We start from the raw sequence: 18851 nt of genomic DNA on the forward strand, positions 1-18851 counted from the left end.
ACTCCATATAATTACATTGAACAATCTCATGAGATTACGTAAAGGAATCCTAAAAGAAACTACTCCTTGAAGAACTATAAGAGATAACCAAGCAAAATCTCACATGAAATCTCAGAATAATTTTTGGAGAAACTTCTGGATAATTTGGAACTGTTATACGAGAGAGTAAGTCTCGGCTTCATAATAAATAAATCGCTCTCACTTGTAGTTAGTGGGCAAAAACGCGAGAGTGTTGTGGATTGGCATCTAAGCCGAATGAGAGATGGGTTTGTGAAAAAAGCATGTTCACGGTGTGGCTTTGGGGTCAGTTTGGCTTTCTATTCCGCAGAATTGTTACTTGTTCTGTGGCTTAGTTGGTTAAAGCGCCGGTCTAGGGAATACGGAGTCGTGGGTTCGAATCCCACCAGAATGTGATTTTTTTCACAAATTTCATCTCTAAATTTGTCATTTAGCAACATTTCGTGCCTTCTAATTACAAGTTTTTCCAGTTTTTCCAGTAAGAGTTATAAGACTGGAAAGAATGTTGGCTTTCTCAGTCTATAAGATTGAAACGTCAAGTTCTGGAGAATGTTATGAAATTTACAAATGCAGGACTAGAAGAAACTCTTGCAGAATATCTAACAAAAGTTGCTACAGAATCTTTGGGATGAAGTTGTAGAGGAATTCCCGGACAAATCCGAACAACGGATTGTACACATAGAAGAGGTTGGCGTGCAAGCTATTTTAAAGTGAAACATCAAGAAATCCCATTGCACTTTTGTAAACAAACTTTAGAGGCACAAATAATTGAGCCAAGCCACACTTGTTTATCCTGGCTTTGCTCACTTGCAAAAAGAGGCAGTTCGTCCAAATCGAGTGCATTGGTTTACGAATTTTCAGGATTGGTGCTCTTGAAATTGAAAACGTGAGTAGGGGTCCACGTCGCACATTGTGGCAGCCATATTTTTATTCTCTGAAGTTTCTCCTTAACACTAACTCATTTTGACTAGGGTCTCCTTACAATCTACCAAATTCAGAGACAGCTGTAACCTCGGGTCATTTTTTACTCTTCTTGGGCATAGTGTATCATTGTGCTCGTCACTCAACGACACCTTTATGTGATTCCAAGCATTAGTGGTACCGTAAAACGGGGTAACTTTGATAGTTTTTCAGCGAATTTTCTCAATATTTTTCCATGTAACAGTATTTCCCCGACTTTTATATTTTTAAAACAAGTTCTGGGGTATCAGTTATCAATTGCAATTGAAAGATTTGATAACCTGAAATATTTTGGTTAACTTTTAGTTTTTCATATGAGCGAGAATCAGATTTTCATTTTGGGATAACTTTGATAATGCCCTGAAAAACACATAAAAACTTAAAAAATAATTACAGATTGAAATCTTAGGAGTATGAACATGATGAGAGTAGCCTTGTAGAATATATCAGATAGAATTTTTATATCAAAACATTGATTTTTACCGAATTCTACGTATAAAAATGAGTTCGTGGAGTACTGAGTGGAAAACACAGTGAATTTAGATATCAAAATTCATTATCTTTGTAATAATATATGCTTAACGGTACATCAACATATGATAACATGCTATTCATGGTGAGTTTTCTTTTTTTGGGTAGTTTTTTGATGTTTTATTAACAAATTTTGAACAACACAGGTTTATCTACATGAAATTACTAGGGCATTGCATACTTTTAGGCGTTTATCGATGTATGGAAATTAATATCCCAATTTACAAAATTGCTTCCATTTCGTAAAAACACACTTCGTTAAGAGATTCAATGCCAGATTTGGAATCTGCTATGATGAATCTATCGAGAATAAGAGTCCATTCATTGAAAAAATAGTTGTAACGAAGTCGTATAGCAGATTGTTTGAAGGTGTTGACAAATGACAAAAATATCAACAATTTTTATTTTTTGTCCAAAAAGTTGTATTTAAACTAGATTTCAATGAAAATACGTCTAAGAAGAACTTTCATATGTATAGAATTGGTTTGCCTTTTTCTTAACTGGTTGAAGGAATCATAATTATAAGTTAAACTATACAATGCCTGCCGCACTATCAAAGTTACCCGCATTATCAAAGATACCCCGTTTTACGGTATGTGATTTTGTTTGCACTCGCCTAATTCATGAGTATGATGGAAAGGAATACAAAAATACCCACGAGTCATTTTTTCTCCCAAATAAGTAGTGGAAGTGTATTTCATTATGATTTTGATAGTGAAGTGTTTCAATGCTCTTGAAACCATAGATGGGTAACTCTCGCTGAGACCGGCCCACTATTTACACCTGGTCTTCAACATTGTTTAAGGTGACGATTTTCTGAAAGTCTTCACTAAAAAAGTAAGGAAAATGTAAATATTTGGTTACTCAAATTGATGGACCCCCCGTTAGCTAGAGCCACAACAATTTTTGCAGACCCCTCGATTTTGGTCGAATGGTGGCTCATTTAAACCGTTATAACTCGAAAGTTTCGCCTAAAACCACCTCAATACGAATTGTTGTTGAAAAGAGAAGATAGAGCTACCATTTACAATAATAAAAAGTTGGGTCGGCCATATTGATTTTGGCCGCCATCTTGGATTTTTATACCAAAACATTTTTTTCATCTTGATGGCAACCACCGATTTTCAAAATTTTTGCATCAATTGAAAGCTGAGACATTTATACATAACATATCAAAAAATTAGAGATGTCTTTTTTTCCTACCAAAAGTCTTCCAGACTTCCAGAAAATCGGAAACTTTTTTGAAGACAAGGTGTAAATAGTGGGCCGGTCTCAGCGAGAATTGCTCAGATGTCAAAGATGTTCTCCAGAAATGTTTGCGTCACTGCAAAAAGTTTAAAAGTTCTGTGCGAATCACATCTGAGTGCTTTCATGCTTTGCTTGTTCGCGAATGAAGAACTGCGAGAATACATCGCATTAGACGACATTCTAAACGTTTTATTGCGATGAACATAGCTTATCCGCACAAGCGTGCGAGTGAACTTACAAAGTGTCAAACAAATTCGCAGTAAGTGATCAGTTGGAACCCACCAATGCCCGCAGGGTACTGTACCATTTGGGCAGGTGTATCTATTTTGGGCACTTGCCGCTTTAACTAAGTCAATTTCAAACCGATTGATTTGAATTTTTGTACAGAGTTAGATACTGTACGTGCCTAACCCTATACAAAATTTCAAATCAATCGGTTTGAAATCGACTTAGTTATAGCGGCAAGTGCCCAAAATAGGTACACCTGCCCAAATGGTACAAGACCCTATATTGCCTGCACTTTTGTACGCATAAGGCTTTTGCTGCATCTCGTGCTGCATCTTATGCGACATCATTTTATCGTATAAAAGTATGTATAACATTCTCTGAAACTTCGTTATACGTGCAAATTGGCTGTCTGGATGATCGATCATTCAAGTTGAAACAAACTCCCTACAGAATAATCGAAATATATGTGCAATCGATCTTCAACTTCCTTTTAGCTCTTTATTCTGGTTTATGCCAGCTCACTTCGATCCATATGTCATAGGTTCACTGTCACTGTCAGCTCTGCCGATGCCGATTGATGGTCGCTTAGGGTTATTTTTATGGAAAGGTAATTTTCTAAGTAGTTCCACATGTGTAGTTTCCGATTCTGAAACACAACACGCCACGCCACACATAGGATAGGACAAAATCAAACATGCAACAGTGACGAGGGCGGCGAGGACGACGACAACAAAAATATCGATACAAATATCACAGACAAACAGATACAACAGTGCACTCACTCGATAGTCACATGTAATAGTTATTGAAAGTGAGCAATAGAGAGTGATAGAAACACACGGACACGACAGCATTGGAATAGAGGAAAAGACATGGTCGTCCTCGTCGTTAAAGTTCACCGTTAAGTGATTATATCGCCATTAAAAATTCAACAATATCCTCCGGCAGCACCACATCAATCAGCCGTCGACATCGACGCGCATACACATATGAATGTTTATGTACCTACTCTGACGGTCGGTTGGTCAAACAATCCGGTTTCTTCCGGATGTGTGGGTGTGTGTCTTTTCTTTCTATTTTGGGATTGATTGATAACGAACGATTGGCACGATGGACACAATGGGTTACCGATGGGTGCCCACGATTTACGAGGGCGCTTAGTTTCCACTCATGTTCGGTTTGCAACTTATTCGAACAAAACTGATTCTTTGATTTAGAATTAATTAAAAGTCGTCAGAAACTTCAGAATTAGAGTAAGATAGTTAATGTGTTGTAATGCGCAAAATTTGGCGCCAACATGAAAAATGAGCGTCCCTTGGTAACCAGATTACAGTTTTTATAGCATACTTTGATCGATTTTTATAGCACATGAAAATATGAGCAGCGATTAGAGAATGAATTTGAGTGATAGTGAGTGACATGACACAACACATGAACAAGCGTAGCACTCTTTTGTCATTTCTTTCCCTTCTGATGAACAGAGCATTGCGCACACACGGACACATACACACATACACGTATGACATGGCAACGAAAACAATAGAAAAACAAAAACAAACAGATCGCAAAATCGAAAAACAAAGAGATTTAAGAGAGATTTCGCTCACCCGAAGCGCTTCTTCCTCGGCGGCCTCTTCCTCTTCGGCCTTCTTCTGGAGTTCGTCGTACGACATGGCGACAATGGCCAAGATCAAATTTACAAGGTAGAACGAACCCAAGAAGATAATCACAATGAAGAAGAGCATGTGCCACGGTCCAGCTGATCGTAACACCTGTTTTGCACACCACGAAGAGTAGTAGTAGTAGTGGGAGTTTTGGTTAGTGTGAGTGATGTGTGGAGGGAGTTTTGAGTTTTTGATGTTGGACAATTGTAGATTGTTGGAGAAGAAAAAGATACAAATCGAGAGTTTAATAAATGAAGTTTTGTAATATTTTCGTTGGAAGAGGATTGGAATCCAGGGAATTCAGGTTTAGGGGAAAAGTAATGAATACTCGTTCTCATTCACTCATCGGACATTGGATACGAACCAGTTGATATAGATTCTCCCAATAATCTTGGGTCATTAGACGAAAGGCAGATAAGAATGCCCATCCGAAAGTATCGAAACTTGTATACCCGTAATTTGGATTATCTCCATAACCTTGTAAACAAATATATCCTTCCTCGCATTGGCTGTTGAACGATAGGGAAAACAAGTGACAGCAGGTTAGTACGATCTTGGACTTCCAGAAACGCAAACACTGATTCAAAGCCCTACCCAGCACCCGACGAGTTCCCACAAAGAGGCGTGTCTCCAGTTTCCGAGAAGAACCAATTGGCTGAAAAGAGAAAGCACATATAGAAACATAACATTCGTCCTGATGCTGACCTCCACCGAAACGCACAGTCGTTATTGTTGAACCGTTCCCAGTTTTCGTCCGACAGGTTGCCCCACGAACCGTCCAGCGGGAACTCCTTGATGCACTTCTGCGTCAGCACGCCCATGTAGATCTGCAGCCCCATTAAAGCAAACACCGATAACGAAAACATTGTTAAAATTATCACATCTCTGAGATTCTTAACGGACTCTATGACAGCGCCGACGATGGTCTTGAGACCTGTTGGAAGCGAAAGAAACAAGGATCCAAGGGTTAGATTCAAATCGACAAATAGATGGCGCTAGTGTGAAACGTCAAACAGAAGCGATGCAGGTGCCTCTAGCCATGAAGTCACAACTAATGCCCTGGTTTATATTCAGAAGGATACTCACCTGGAACGATGGCCACTGTTTTGAGAGCTCGTAGTACCCTGAATGTTCTCAATGCAGCGAGATTACCCAAATCTATACCCATAGTTACATATCTGTTGAGCCGAATGAGGAGCCGCCGTTGATGAGGTGCATTGTCAACCATCCGTGTACCAATCAATCGGTGGTAGAATGGTTGAAGCGTACGGGGGATAAGAAAAACATCATTAGCATAGGTCACTTTGTACAGAGAGAGGGGAGTTTCCATAGATCAATGCTTTGCCACATGGCCACGACGGGTGTTACGCGGTGGTGTAAGTGTGTGTGTGTGGGTGTGCGTGTGATTGTGTGTTTTATGGAACTTACAATGTGATTCGGTTGCACCTGTGAAGTACGTTGTAGTGCAACGCTTTGTAATAATTTGTAGCAAGAGATGATAATGAAGAGTCCTGCCGGAGGGTTGAATCTTTCCATTTTATTCGCGCTTGAAATGTTTTCCCACTTTCAAATCAGGGGGAAACCATCATTTACAGCAGGGAGACTTGACCTTATACTCTTTAAAAAAATAGACGAAGCGTTGTGAATGCTACTGTTCTTAGCTTTAATACTGTTAATCTGTTGTAAAATGTATTGGCAGTGATGTTAGCAGTAAATATTTCAGTATTAAGACTTGCGAAGTTTTAAAGATTTATAACTTCAAACTAAATAAATATATTTTTATAATTACACAGCATAGCGCTGATCTAATTTAATCAAGAAAACCTTAAAATTTGGGAAGATTGTATTTTTTCTTCTATGTCACGGTCGCCATATCAGGAATAATCACGGTCGCCATCTCAGTGGTCAGTCTGTATAAATATTTGGGAAAATCCCTGACAGGATTCCTACAAAATCTCTGAGGGATTCCCAGACGAATTCTTGAGGGAATTTCATGGGAATTCCAGAGAGAATTCCAGGAGAAATCCCAGAGGGAATTCCAGGAGGAATCCCAGAAGGAATTCCAGAGGAATCCCTAAGGGAATTTCAGAGGGATCCCTGAGGGAATTCCAGAGGAATCCCTGAGGGAATTCCAGAGGAATCCCTGAGGGAATTCCAGAGGAATCCCTGAGGGAATTCCAGAGGAATCCCTGAGGGAATTCCAGAGGAATCCCTGAGGGAATTCCAGAGGAATCCCTGAGGGAATTCCAGAGGAATCCCTGAGGGAATTCCAGAGGAATCCCTGAGGGAATTCCAGAGGAATCCCTGAGGGAATTCCAGAGGAATCCCTGAGGGAATTCCAGAGGAATCCCTGAGGGAATTCCAGAGGAATCCCTGAGGGAATTCCAGAGGAATCCCTGAGGGAATTCCAGAGGAATCCCTGAGGGAATTCCAGAGGAATCCCTGAGGGAATTCCAGAGGAATCCCTGAGGGAATTCCAGAGGAATCCGAGGGAATTCCAGAGGAATCCCTGAGGGAATTCCAGAAGTATCCCTGAGGGAATTCCAGAAGTATCCCTGAGGGAATTCCAGAAGTATCCCTGAGGGAATTCCAGAGGAATCCCTGAGGGAATTCCAGAAGTATCCCTGAGGGAATTCCAGAGGAATCCCTGAGGGAATTCCAGAGGAATCCCTGAGGGAATTCCAGAGGAATCCCTGAGGGAATTCCAGAGGAATCCCTAAGGGAATTCCAGAGGGATCCCACGGTGTGTCTGGTAGAACAAAATTAATTTAAAAAAATCGGTATCGCTAAAACACCCACTAAACGAAAGCTGAAGGTCCCCTCTTTCATTTGAGACTAAAATGAGAAAGTTCTATCGGCGGTTCTGGAACAATTTTTTTTTTCAAAGTTTACTTTTCTTGACACTTGTGTTTTTTTCTCTTTTCAACTTTGAGTGTAGAAAAATGGTCTTGTATGAGGTCGCCCATAAGTATCGTATCCTTCTAAAAGAGTAAACAAGTCAAATAAATACTTAATATTTCCCAGACAAAAAGTTAAAAAAAAAAAATAGAGCAGGTGAAATAGAATTTCAGCAGTATTTGTGCACATGTACAAATAAACTCCGCTTTTTATGCATGTAGAATAAGTTGTTGCGGCTGCATTTTTTTTAGTTTTTTTGGCTGTGTCATATGATTTAAAAGTTTTACAATCGAAGTAGGCCGAGTAATATCAACAAAAATAGAACATACATCAAAGTAGCTCGGATCGCGGGGTACCACATTTGAAAGGTTAACAAACATGCATTTCGGAAAACTGAAAGTTTTTGAAAAGTATGAATAAAACTATCAAGAACTCCACACCCATTTTATCAACGTGAAGGGACGATAACAATGACGTCACATGTTTACGTTAAAAGATGATGATTACTTGTCTTGTCTTGTCTTCTTGTATGCCGTGGCTCGGATAAAATTACCACGTACAGGTATTCGTTCAATTAGTGCATCTTTATGGTACAATGGATAAAATCACGTATATCTCAGGGAAGGAATAAAAACATAAAAGGTTAAGCCATCAAAACAAATGATATTAATTGTGATTTCATGGAAAAATGCCGCAACATTATTTACTTCTATATTTCATACCTTTTTTTAATTTTTCTGTGTATCCTCCTTAAAAATCTGCACAACAATAGTAAATTTTAGCATCAACCCCTTTGGCATGTTTGCTCTATAATCGGGTCATCTATGCAGTGTCCTGAACACATTGACTAATCTTATTAGGATTCCAGAGAAAACAAATCCAAACAATTTTCATATTGCTAAATTAAAGGCAATTCAGCGAAATTTGAGTGATTTTTCATTGATAAACACCACATATCTGTGAAGATGCCACAGGTAATCCCCGGCTATCGTGGCAGCTCACCAAAATAATTCAAACCTCTACAGATCTGTAGTGTGCATATTTGAAAAGCAGCACGCGATCAATACGGCTGTCACCCTTGTACAAATATGGTGTCATCGTCATCATCTTATTGTGAGAAAACGATACCCAGATTTCGAACTTATTGCCAAACCTTGGAATTCCTAGCCGATTTATCCACAAACGCAAACTTTACTTTTCCTGGGACACCCCCTCATGCCATGGTTAACAACATCTGAACACATCATACATAATGGTTTTTGAGATATTAACATTTTTCGCGACTGACTGACCACGCTAAATTTTCAACGTGTTTGTGCAATTTTTTCCTCCTTTTGTCTTCAATCTGAAATAACTTTTCATTCGTTGCAAGAAAATCTATGAAATTTCCATCATCAAAAGATGACTAGTTTAAGATTAGACTGCTGTAAAAGTATGATGATTATGATCATTGAGAACGCCACTACAAAATATGCCATGCGTCCGGATTCTAAGTGGACAATGCTTTAGATGCTACAGGGAGATGATCAAAGGCAAGCAACTTGTTTGCACTAAAGCTGAAGTACAACGAAACTTGTTGAACATCATTCAGACTTCTCATCAAGTTGCTGCGATTGACGGTTTCGATACCCGATCGGTCCAGCAACTTTTCGTGAAGGAAATTTCCATGGCTTCCCTGAGCATAGAGTATCTTCGTGTTAGTCACACGATATACACCACACATGCAAAATGGTAATTGGCAGAAGAAGCTCTTAGTTAAAAATTTGTGGAAGTGCTGTGCTTTTAGAAGATATAATAAGACAATTCCAAACAAATCGAACAATTTAATTTATTATTATTATATCTCCTACTGTAGGGCCCATATAGCCGAGGCGGTAAACGCACGGGTATTCAGCATGACCATGCTGAGGGTGACGGGTTCGATTCCCGGTCGGTCCAGGATCTTTTCGTAAAGGAAATTTCCTTGACTTCCTTGGGCATAGAGTATCTTCGTGCCTGCCACACGATATACACATGCAAAATGGTCATTGGCAGAGGAAGCTCTCAGTTAATAACTGTGGAAGTGCTCATAGAACACTAGGCTGAGAAGCAGGCTTTGTCCCAATGAGGACGTTACGCCAAGAAGAAGAAGAAGATCTCCTACTGTGCTCGCTCATAGAGCTAAGCTGAGAAGCAGGCTTTGTTCCTGTGGGGACGTTACGCCAAGAAGAAGAAGGAGAAGAAAGAAAACTAGTGTCTTGAGTACCAGTCCTTGGTACCAGTCGCACATTGAAGTTGAGAAGCAGTTTAAGGAGAATATATGACGAAGCTATTTCCCGAATTTTGCCCGTGTAGCTGCCGGCTTAGAATAGCACTACGGACCACCTGTTCCGGTGGTAAAAGTCCACCAAACAGGTAACCCCAATCCAAGGTGTCAGGCGACCCGTGCTGAGGGATGAATGGTTGAGGGGGTTAAAAATATGCTCGATCTTTAACGGAGCCCGTAGCGTGGGTAGATCGCCTTTTTGGGTTGCGTTGCGGTGAAAGATCTACCAAACCGAACCCTAGTCCTAACTGCTTCCAACTAGTGGAACAGCATAACTTAGTAATCAAAAGAAAACACTTTGGTCCTTATTACATTTTACACCTTGTTGAAAGTGATAGGTCTCGGTTTTAGGTGTGGCCGAGATAGACCTTGAAACAGGGACAAATGGATTAGTATTCCTAATCTTTTATTCGGTGTTCACTAGTTTGAAACAGTAAGGACTAGGGTTCCGATGCATGGTCAATATCGGTATCATTTCTTGATTTTATCGTTAGGGGATCCGATTTTGACTGAAAAAGGAGCGTGTTCAAAGCGGAACCTATCGATCAGAATCCTCCCTTGCGATCGAGTTGAAAATGACTACTGTAATAAAACCGAATACTTTATAACTTCTCAATGGTGATAAAGTAATACGACATGCACTATACAAATGACACGGGATATGCAACAATAGATCAAATATTGGTCGCAGTGGTTTATGTTCCGAACAGAGAAAAAAAAAATACCCCGAATTTTCAAGACCGCAAATCTGAAGAACCAAATGACGGTTTGTGTTGGTCGATTTTTGACCTGCTGGTACCAGTCAAATACGAGATACTAAGCACGACCTTACAGTTGACGTCGAAATACGTATCTGTCATAGGATGCAAACGCATAATTGAAATTCAAAGGAACAGTATTTAGCTCGATTTCATACTTACTGTTCTAGTACTTTCACTTAACTGCCCATAAACGCAAAACTGTCTCCTGCTGGATTTCCCATTCACCTGGGACTATTATGCTTTTATGGGTAGAGTAATAAAAAGAATATAAAAAGTCGGAAAGCCATGCTTGCAATGAAAAAACTGTGTTTCATCATTAATGGATACTCCAAAAACATAAAAAATAACATATTTTTCAAAAAAAAAAAAATGTTCTGGACCCGCCGATAGAACTTTCTTATTTTATTCTCAAATGAAAGGTGGGGCCCTTAGCTTTCGTTTGGTGGGTGTTTTAGCGATACCGATTTTTTTAAATTAATGTTTTCCACCAGACACACCGTGATCCCTGAGGGAATTCCAGAGGAATCCGAGGGAATTCCAGAGGAATCCCTGAGGGAATTCCAGAAGTATCCCTGAGGGAATTCCAGAGGAATCCCTGAGGGAATTCCAGAGGAATCTCTGAGGGAAATTCAGCAGAAACCCCTGAGGGAATTCCAGGAGAAATCCCTGAGGGAATTCCAGAGGAATCCCTGAGGGAATTCCAGAGGAATCCCTGAGGGAATTCCAGAGGAATCCCTGAGGGAATTCCAGCAGAAACCCCTGAGGGAATTCCAGGAGAAATCCCTGAGGGAATTCCAGGAGGAATCCCTGAGGAAATTCCAGAGGAATCCCTGAGGGAATTCCAGAGGAATCTCTGAGGGAAATTCAGCAGAAACCCCTGAGGGAATTCCAGGAGAAATCCCTGAGGGAATTCCAGGAGGAATCCCTGAGGGAATTCCAGGTGGAATCCCAGAGGGAATTCCAGGTGGAATCCCAGAGGGAATTCCAGGTGGAATCCCAGAGGGAATTCCAGGTGGAATCCCAGAGGGAATTCCAGGTGGAATCCCAGAGGGAATTCCAGGTGGAATCCCAGAGGGAATTCCAGGTGGAATCCCAGAGGGAATTCCAGGTGGAATCCCGGAGGGAATTCCAGGTGGAATCCCGGAGGGAATTCCAGGTGGAATCCCAGAGGGAATTCCAGGTGGAAACCCGGAGGGAATTCCAGGTGGAATCCCGGAGGGAATTCCAGGCGGAATCCCGGAGGGAATTCCAGGTGGAATCCCAGAGGGAATTCCAGGTGGAATCCCAGAGGGAATTTCAGGTGGAATCCCAGAGGGAATCCCAGAGGGGATTCCAGGAGAAGCCTTGGAAGGAGTTCTAGGATGAATCCCAGAGGGAATTCCAGGTGGAATCTCAGAGGGAATTCCAGGTGGAATCCCAGAGGGAATTCCAGGTGGAATCCTAGAGAGAATTCTAGGTGGAATCCCGGAGGGAATTCCAGGTGGAATCCCGGAGGGAATTCCAGGTGGAATCCCGGAGGGAATTCCAGGTGGAATTCCGGAGGGAATTCCAGGTGGAATCCCGGAGGGAATTCCAGGTGGAATCCCGGAGGGAATTCCTGGTGGAATCCTGGAGGGAATTCCAGGTGGAATCCTAGAGAGAATTCTAGGTGGAATCCCGGAGGGAATTCCAGGTGGAATCCCGGAGGGAATTCCAGGTGGAATCCCGGAGGGAATTCCAGGTGGAATCCCGGAGGGAATTCCAGGTGGAATCCCGGAGGGAATTCCTGGTGGAATCCTGGAGGGAATTCCAGGTGGAATTCCGGAGGGAATTCCAGGTGGAATCCCAGAGGGAATTCCAGGTGGAATCCCAGAGGGAATTCCAGGTGGAATCCCAGAGGGAATCCCAGAGGGAATCCCAGAGGGAATCCCAGAGGGAATCCCAGAGGGGATTCCAGGAGAAGCCTTGGAAGGAGTTCTAGGATGAATCTCAGAGGGAATTCCAGGTGGAATCCCAGAGGGAATCCCAGAGGGGATTCCAGGAGAAGCCTTGGAAGGAGTTCTAGGATGAAACCCGGATGGAATTCCAGGGGAATCCCAGATGGAATATTAAAAGGTATCTCCAAGTGAATTCCGTTATTATTTTATACGACGTAGTTTAAACTAACAAACAAATATGTATGTTAGTTGACCGAAGCGACTTGCAGCAGTAGATGAAACCCTAATATATCTTCCCGGTCTGCGATGAAAAATGACACTGATAAACTTTAAAACATGACGAACAAAGTAAAAAAGCTCCCACCAACAAACTGCCCTGCCTATCGCATTTAGCTATAGGTTAGGTACCAGCTCCACCCCTTGGATAAACCCGCAGGGAGGACCCGGCGACCCAACACCGGTGCACGATGGTGGGGCACTCAACCGCAAAAATTATTGTCACTAAACATGCGATGCAATATGCTGAAAAGCTCAACCAATAGAAAAACAACTTCATACACCTTGGTTCCCCCCCCCCTCCACAGACGATCGGTTCTGCGATGCACCATACCCACCCAACCCACACATATCGTGGTGAATGTCGCAATAACATCAGCAACATGAGCACCATTTAGTGCTATATCGCCATGTCTCTGCCGTCACTGTCGTTGGCGCAGTTCACGATAAGGATGTACGATATGTGGGGTGAATGAGGAATTTATTCTTCTAGATTATTACATAAACAAATCTCGTGAAATCAGGGATACATTGATTAATTCCGATATTTGATAAGCTATTGCTCCGAAATATCTCAAGGGATTATTCTAGAAAATCTTGCTCGGAATGTTCCAGCAATTTCTCCATGAATTTCCTCAGAAATTCTTTAGTGTTTTCTTCAGAAATTCTTTCAGAGGTTCCTCCATAAACTATCGACGGATTTATTTAGAAAAAAACATCAATTCAGTAACAAATTTTGAAACGACTTATAATCAATGCAACACCATTGATTATTCGTCGTTTTCAAAATTTGTTACTGAATTGATATCTTCAGAAATTTCCCTTCAAAAAATCTTTAGAATTTTTTCAAAGAAATTTTGTCAGGATTGCCTTCGGAGATTTCTCTAACACATCCTACAGAGATTCTTTCAGGAAGTCCATCAGAAAATTCATAGCTTCATTCAAGCTTTCTCTAAAATTTTTAGAAGAAAACCCCGGAAATTAATGTTAGTACTTCTTTATAAAGCCTCTCATAGTTTTTTTTTCCGAAATTTTCCCATGGATTCCTTAAGAAAATTCACAGGAATTCCAATCAAAATGTCTTCTACAGAATCTTTTCGAAAATTCTTTCAAAATATCTTGCGTGGATTGCTTCAGGATTTATTCTAGGGGGTATTCCAGAAATTTCGTTGGGTTTCCCCAGAAGTTCTTCCACAGATTCCTTCTAAAATCCATACTAGAACAATTTTGGCAAATCTTCCGCGATTTTTTTCAGAGGTGCTTTTAACAACTTCTTCAGAAAATCAAAAGTTCAAAATTTTTCCCGAAAGTACCTGGGCTTGTTAGGGGAATATCTGTAAATAAAAAGAAAATTGCGTTAAGTACTGTTCCTTTGAATTCCACTAAGAATTTGCATCCTTTGACAGATAAGTATTTCGACCTCAACTGTAAGGTCGCCTTCAGTGTCTTGTACTTGACTCGACTATCTGTCAAAGGATGCAAATTCTTAGTGGAATTCAAAGGAACAGTACTTAACGCGATTTTCTTTTTATTTAACCCTCTAATACCCAATCCCGCCTTTAGACGGGGTATAGTTTGAGCATTTTTGTAATTTTTGTTTCGTGAAAAATCAAACTTTTTATATTTTTGGCTGATATTTAGGACTGTTCTGTATATCTCAAAATGGTCTTTGGTGTATTTTGAAGTGTATTCACATTTTTTAAAAATCATTGAAAAATTGATGTTTTAGTAACCTTTTAGAAGTCATTGTTTATTTTGTATTAAATCGCTACAATTGACATATTTTAAATTTTTCCCAAATCATTCTATCCTTGTTTAATAGTTTAAGGGAATCGAATACACTCTAAAATTATTTTCCCTAAAATTACACGGAAAATAAAATTTTCTGTGAAAAAAATTTAAAATAATAATATTTCAACAATAATCATATAATCTCAAAATGTTTTCATCTCATAAAATCCGTTCCCCAAATTGGCTTCCAGGAAAAATATAAAAGTGTAGGGATGTTCAAAAATAAAAATTAGAAAAATCAAAAACTGAAATTCACGAAATCGAGAATTAAAAAGAATCATCTTCCAAAACATGTTTAAATCGATTTTAGATGGCGAAAAATGATATTTAGATCAAAATCAAAAATTTGGGTATTAGAGGGTTAAGTACTCCATGTGTTTCTTTAGAAAAAAAAATCCACAGATTTTTTCAGAGGTACTTCCAAAGTTTCCCTAAGAAATTCTTCTAGGGTTTGATTTAGACATTTCCCTGGGGATTCCTACAGAAATTCCTCCATACATTTGCCCAAGGATTGCTTTAAGACATCTTATATGAATTCTCGCCTAATTTGTTCCATGGATATTTTCAGATGTTACTCCACAAACTCGGTCTGAAATCTGAAAAGGTTGGTTTCAGAATCCCTCTTCTAAGTATTCTTCAAAAAATGCTTCCATGGCTTCCTTCAGATTTTTCCTCCCTTTCGATTTTCTACAAAGATGCCTACAGAAATTCTTTCGAAAGTCTTCCGGAGATTCCTTCACAAATTTATACAAATTTCGTGCCAGAAATCCACCAAAGATTTGTTGGGGGATCGCTCTAGGTATTACATTAAAAGTTCCCGCATGAATGTATCCAGAAATTTCTTCTGGAATTCATCAAGAAAACCTAGAGTTCTTACAGAGATTCCTTCAGGATTTCTTGCAAAAATTTCTTCGGTACTCCCACTAAGGAATACTCTACGAATTTCTCCACGGCCTCTTTAAGGATTTTTTCAGCAAAACTATTTCAACATGAATTCCTTTGGTAATATCTCAAGATTTTTTTCTTAGGATCCTTTGATCTGGAAGCCTATCTAGGCGGTTTCTGCAGGTATTCATACAGGAATGCTTTCAGAAATACGTCTACAGATTGCTCCAGGAATACTTTCAGAATATCCCCTATCAATGTCAAGAGGAGTTCACCTGGAATTTTCCTTAAAAAATTCAAAAAAAAATCTAAGAAGTTCACACCAAAGTTTTCTCGAATTTTCCAGGACATTCTTAAGATATTTTTTTCAGGTATTCTTTCAAGAATTTCCCTGGGATTTCTTTAGATATTTCTCTACAGATTCACTCAAGAGTACTTTCTGAGACTTCCTCAGGGATTCTACTGGAGATCCCTTCAGAAATTTCTTCAGGAATTGTTTCAAAAATCCCTGCTTGGATTTCTTCTGATTTGTAAAAAAGTTCTTCCATGCAGTTTTTAAGAAATACCTCTCCAAATTTCTTTGGAAATCCTACAGAGGTTCCTTCAAAATTTACTAAATAAATTCCTACAAAGGTTTTTTTTTTTAATTTCTGTGACTCCGTCAGATATATCTCTTGGAATTATTTCAAAGATTTCTATGGGAATTTATTTAGAAGTTTCTCTGGAAAATGCACAACCAATTACTGGAGGAAATATTGTAAGAACCCATGAAGGAATTTCTAAACAAATCTCTGGAGCATTGCCTGACAGAGATTCCAAGGAGAAATTTTAGATAAATTTCTGGAAGGATTCGTGGGAAAAAATCCTGAAGCATCTGAAGTTATCTATGAAAGATTTTTTTATCTGTTTTTGGAGGTATTCCTGGACGAAAGTATGAGTGCATACTTGAAGAAACCAAATAAAATACCTTCGCAATCCGCAGAAAAAAATAAGGAGCTTCTGGAGCATTTCTGAAAGTAAGTTCAAAAGAAACATTGAATGATGAATTTCTGGAGGAATTACTGAAGAAACCCACAGAGGAACAACAGGAGGATATACTTAGAAACATCTCCAGAAATCACTTCAGAAATGACAGTAAATATACTTGTGGAAATCTTGAAGAAATGAATCTTCAATAAATTTCCAAGAAATCTTTGGAGGATTTCCTTAAGGAATCCTTGGAAGAACTTCCAGTAATCCTGAAGATACCTCTGAATGTTTTTTTTAATTCTTAAACAATTTCTGAGGGGATTACTACGCAAAAATTCCTACAGTACTACCTGTAGAAATTTTTGAGGGAAATCCTTGCAGAAACAAAAAAAAAACAAATGGAGGAATCCGTTTTTTTTTTCAATTTTGAAGGAATATCTGATAAAACAAAAAAAAATAATTTCCTGTATTTTTTTAAATACCAAGGAAAATATTGTGGAGTAAATTCTGCTGGAACTTCTAAGACATTTTTTGAAGAGTTTTGAAAAGTGGAGCATCACCGGAAAAATGGGACTGAATCCCTAAAGGCTCCTTCAAAGAATCTTCGGTCTGAATGAATCCCAAGCAATCCCTGTCGAATTTCAATAAAAAATCTCTTGGATTTTTTTTCCTAAGGAATTGCTAAATAAGTACCTGAGAGGATCCCTGAATATATAGAGTAAGGAAGGAATCTCTGGAGGAATCACAACAATACAATAATTTTTAAAAGAGTTCCTGGAAAATTATCGATTTTCTAATGAAAACCCCTTAAGGACACAGTTAGAAAAATTCACCGACTTCGGAAATGTTTTACCGAAATCTCAACCGTTAAGTTTGTTTTACAGGAAAAAATCGGTAAAGGTATCAACTTTTACTGAAGTTCGTTAGAGTTTGACAGATAAACGATAACATTTTACCGAAATTTGTTAATTTTTTTACAGAATTTCGTTAAAAATCCATTACCGAACGCTTAGCGGTTGAGATTTCGGTAAAAATAACCGAACATGATTAGCTGTGGAATTTCTGAAAGAAATTCCGTATCTCTGTAAAACAGTTTTTACTAGAAACTGCTTCTTTTGCAGTAATCTTTGGAGGAATTGCTGGAGAACTTCCAAGAAGAATTTCTTGGAAAATAGCTAGATAAATTCCACGAAGAATAACTCGTGGATGAAATTTTGCTAATATTCCTGGATGAATTACTTCAGTAATGTTAAAAGAAATGCATGCAGGAGTACATATACACACTTCTGCAGATTGTTTTGATGGTATTTCCTTGAGAATTTCCGAAGGAATCCCATAAGAAATATCTTAAAAAATACCCGTAGACTAGTTCCAAGATGTAAAAAATTACAGGAATTCCTCTACAGATTTTTTTTCCTAAAATTCTTGTCTACAGTTTTATCCCAGGCTTGGAGAAAATTCAAAAATTTCTTCGAAAATCTCACAAATATATTTATGAAGGAATTTCTAAAGGAATTCTCGAAAGAATTTCTGAAGCTAAAATTCTGTACAAAGGAATATCTGAAACAATACAAGAAAAGTGTTTAAAGAAATCAGTCAGGATTTTCTGTGGACATTCCTGGAAGAATATCTATAGAAACTTCTTGGGAAACACCCGGTGGAATACCTAACAGAACCTCTTGTAATATTTTAGGAGAAATTCTTGGAGAGAATTCCCGAACAGTCCGTGGATAAATTTCTGGAGGTATCTTTGTAGGACATGGTGGAGGAACTTCTGATAAAATACATAGAAGAATACCAGGAGGAATTCCTGGAGGAATCTGTGTATGCATTATATGTCAATCTATGGAAGAATCTGTGAAAGAATATGAAAATTTCTGAAAGAGTTCTCTGGAGATTTTTCCTTGGAGGAATACATGGGGAAATTTGTGAAGAAGCAATATCATTCTGAAAGAATATCTGAAGCAATCAATGGATGATTTTTCTTTCGGAATCTCGGGAAAATGTGGAAGGAATCGTTGAGTAATTTCCCAATAAATACATAGGACATTTTCTGACACAATCCCTAGAGGAAATTGTAAAGGAATACATGCATTTAATTTAGAAGGAATTCTTGAAAGGTTTTCTAAGGGAGTCCTAGCAGGTTTTTTTGAATAAATTCTCGTAGAAGTTTATAGGAATCTTTAAAATAAGGAAATGAAGGAAATTTAGAGACATATTTTCGATAGAATTGATGGATTATGGTTTTTTGAAGAAGTCCGTGAACGATATTCGAAAAATTCACCAAAGGTAGTCCCGAAAGAATCGATGGAGTAATTCATAAGAAAGTTCTTTAAAATTTTTCTAGAATAGTTTATGGACAAAAATCTGAAGGAATCTCTAAAGGATTTTCTCAGAAATT

At 38.9% G+C, this 18851-nt stretch overlaps 1 protein-coding gene and 1 non-coding gene across 51 annotated transcripts in view; one reads left to right on the forward strand and one right to left on the reverse strand.

Moving 5' to 3' along the window:
- Positions 1-18851, reverse strand: part of LOC109421922 (sodium channel protein para) — a 521170-nt gene that overhangs the window by 204434 nt on the left and 297885 nt on the right. For all 50 annotated transcript variants that reach the window (XM_062855155.1, XM_062855169.1, XM_062855173.1 and 47 more), the window contains 5 exons: positions 5736-5827; positions 5371-5583; positions 5244-5304; positions 5014-5158; positions 4593-4757 (listed from right to left, as the gene is read on the reverse strand). In XM_062855155.1, coding sequence (XP_062711139.1) covers positions 4593-4757; positions 5014-5158; positions 5244-5304; positions 5371-5583; positions 5736-5827 — 676 coding nt within the window. The remainder of the gene's footprint in view (positions 1-4592; positions 4758-5013; positions 5159-5243; positions 5305-5370; positions 5584-5735; positions 5828-18851) is intronic.
- Trnap-agg (transfer RNA proline (anticodon AGG)) lies at positions 339-412 on the forward strand. The gene has a single exon. It is a non-coding gene; the product is annotated as a tRNA-Pro (tRNA).

Source organism: Aedes albopictus, chromosome 3 (genome assembly GCF_035046485.1).
Source record: "Aedes albopictus strain Foshan chromosome 3, AalbF5, whole genome shotgun sequence".
Lineage (NCBI taxonomy): Eukaryota > Metazoa > Arthropoda > Insecta > Diptera > Culicidae > Aedes > Aedes albopictus.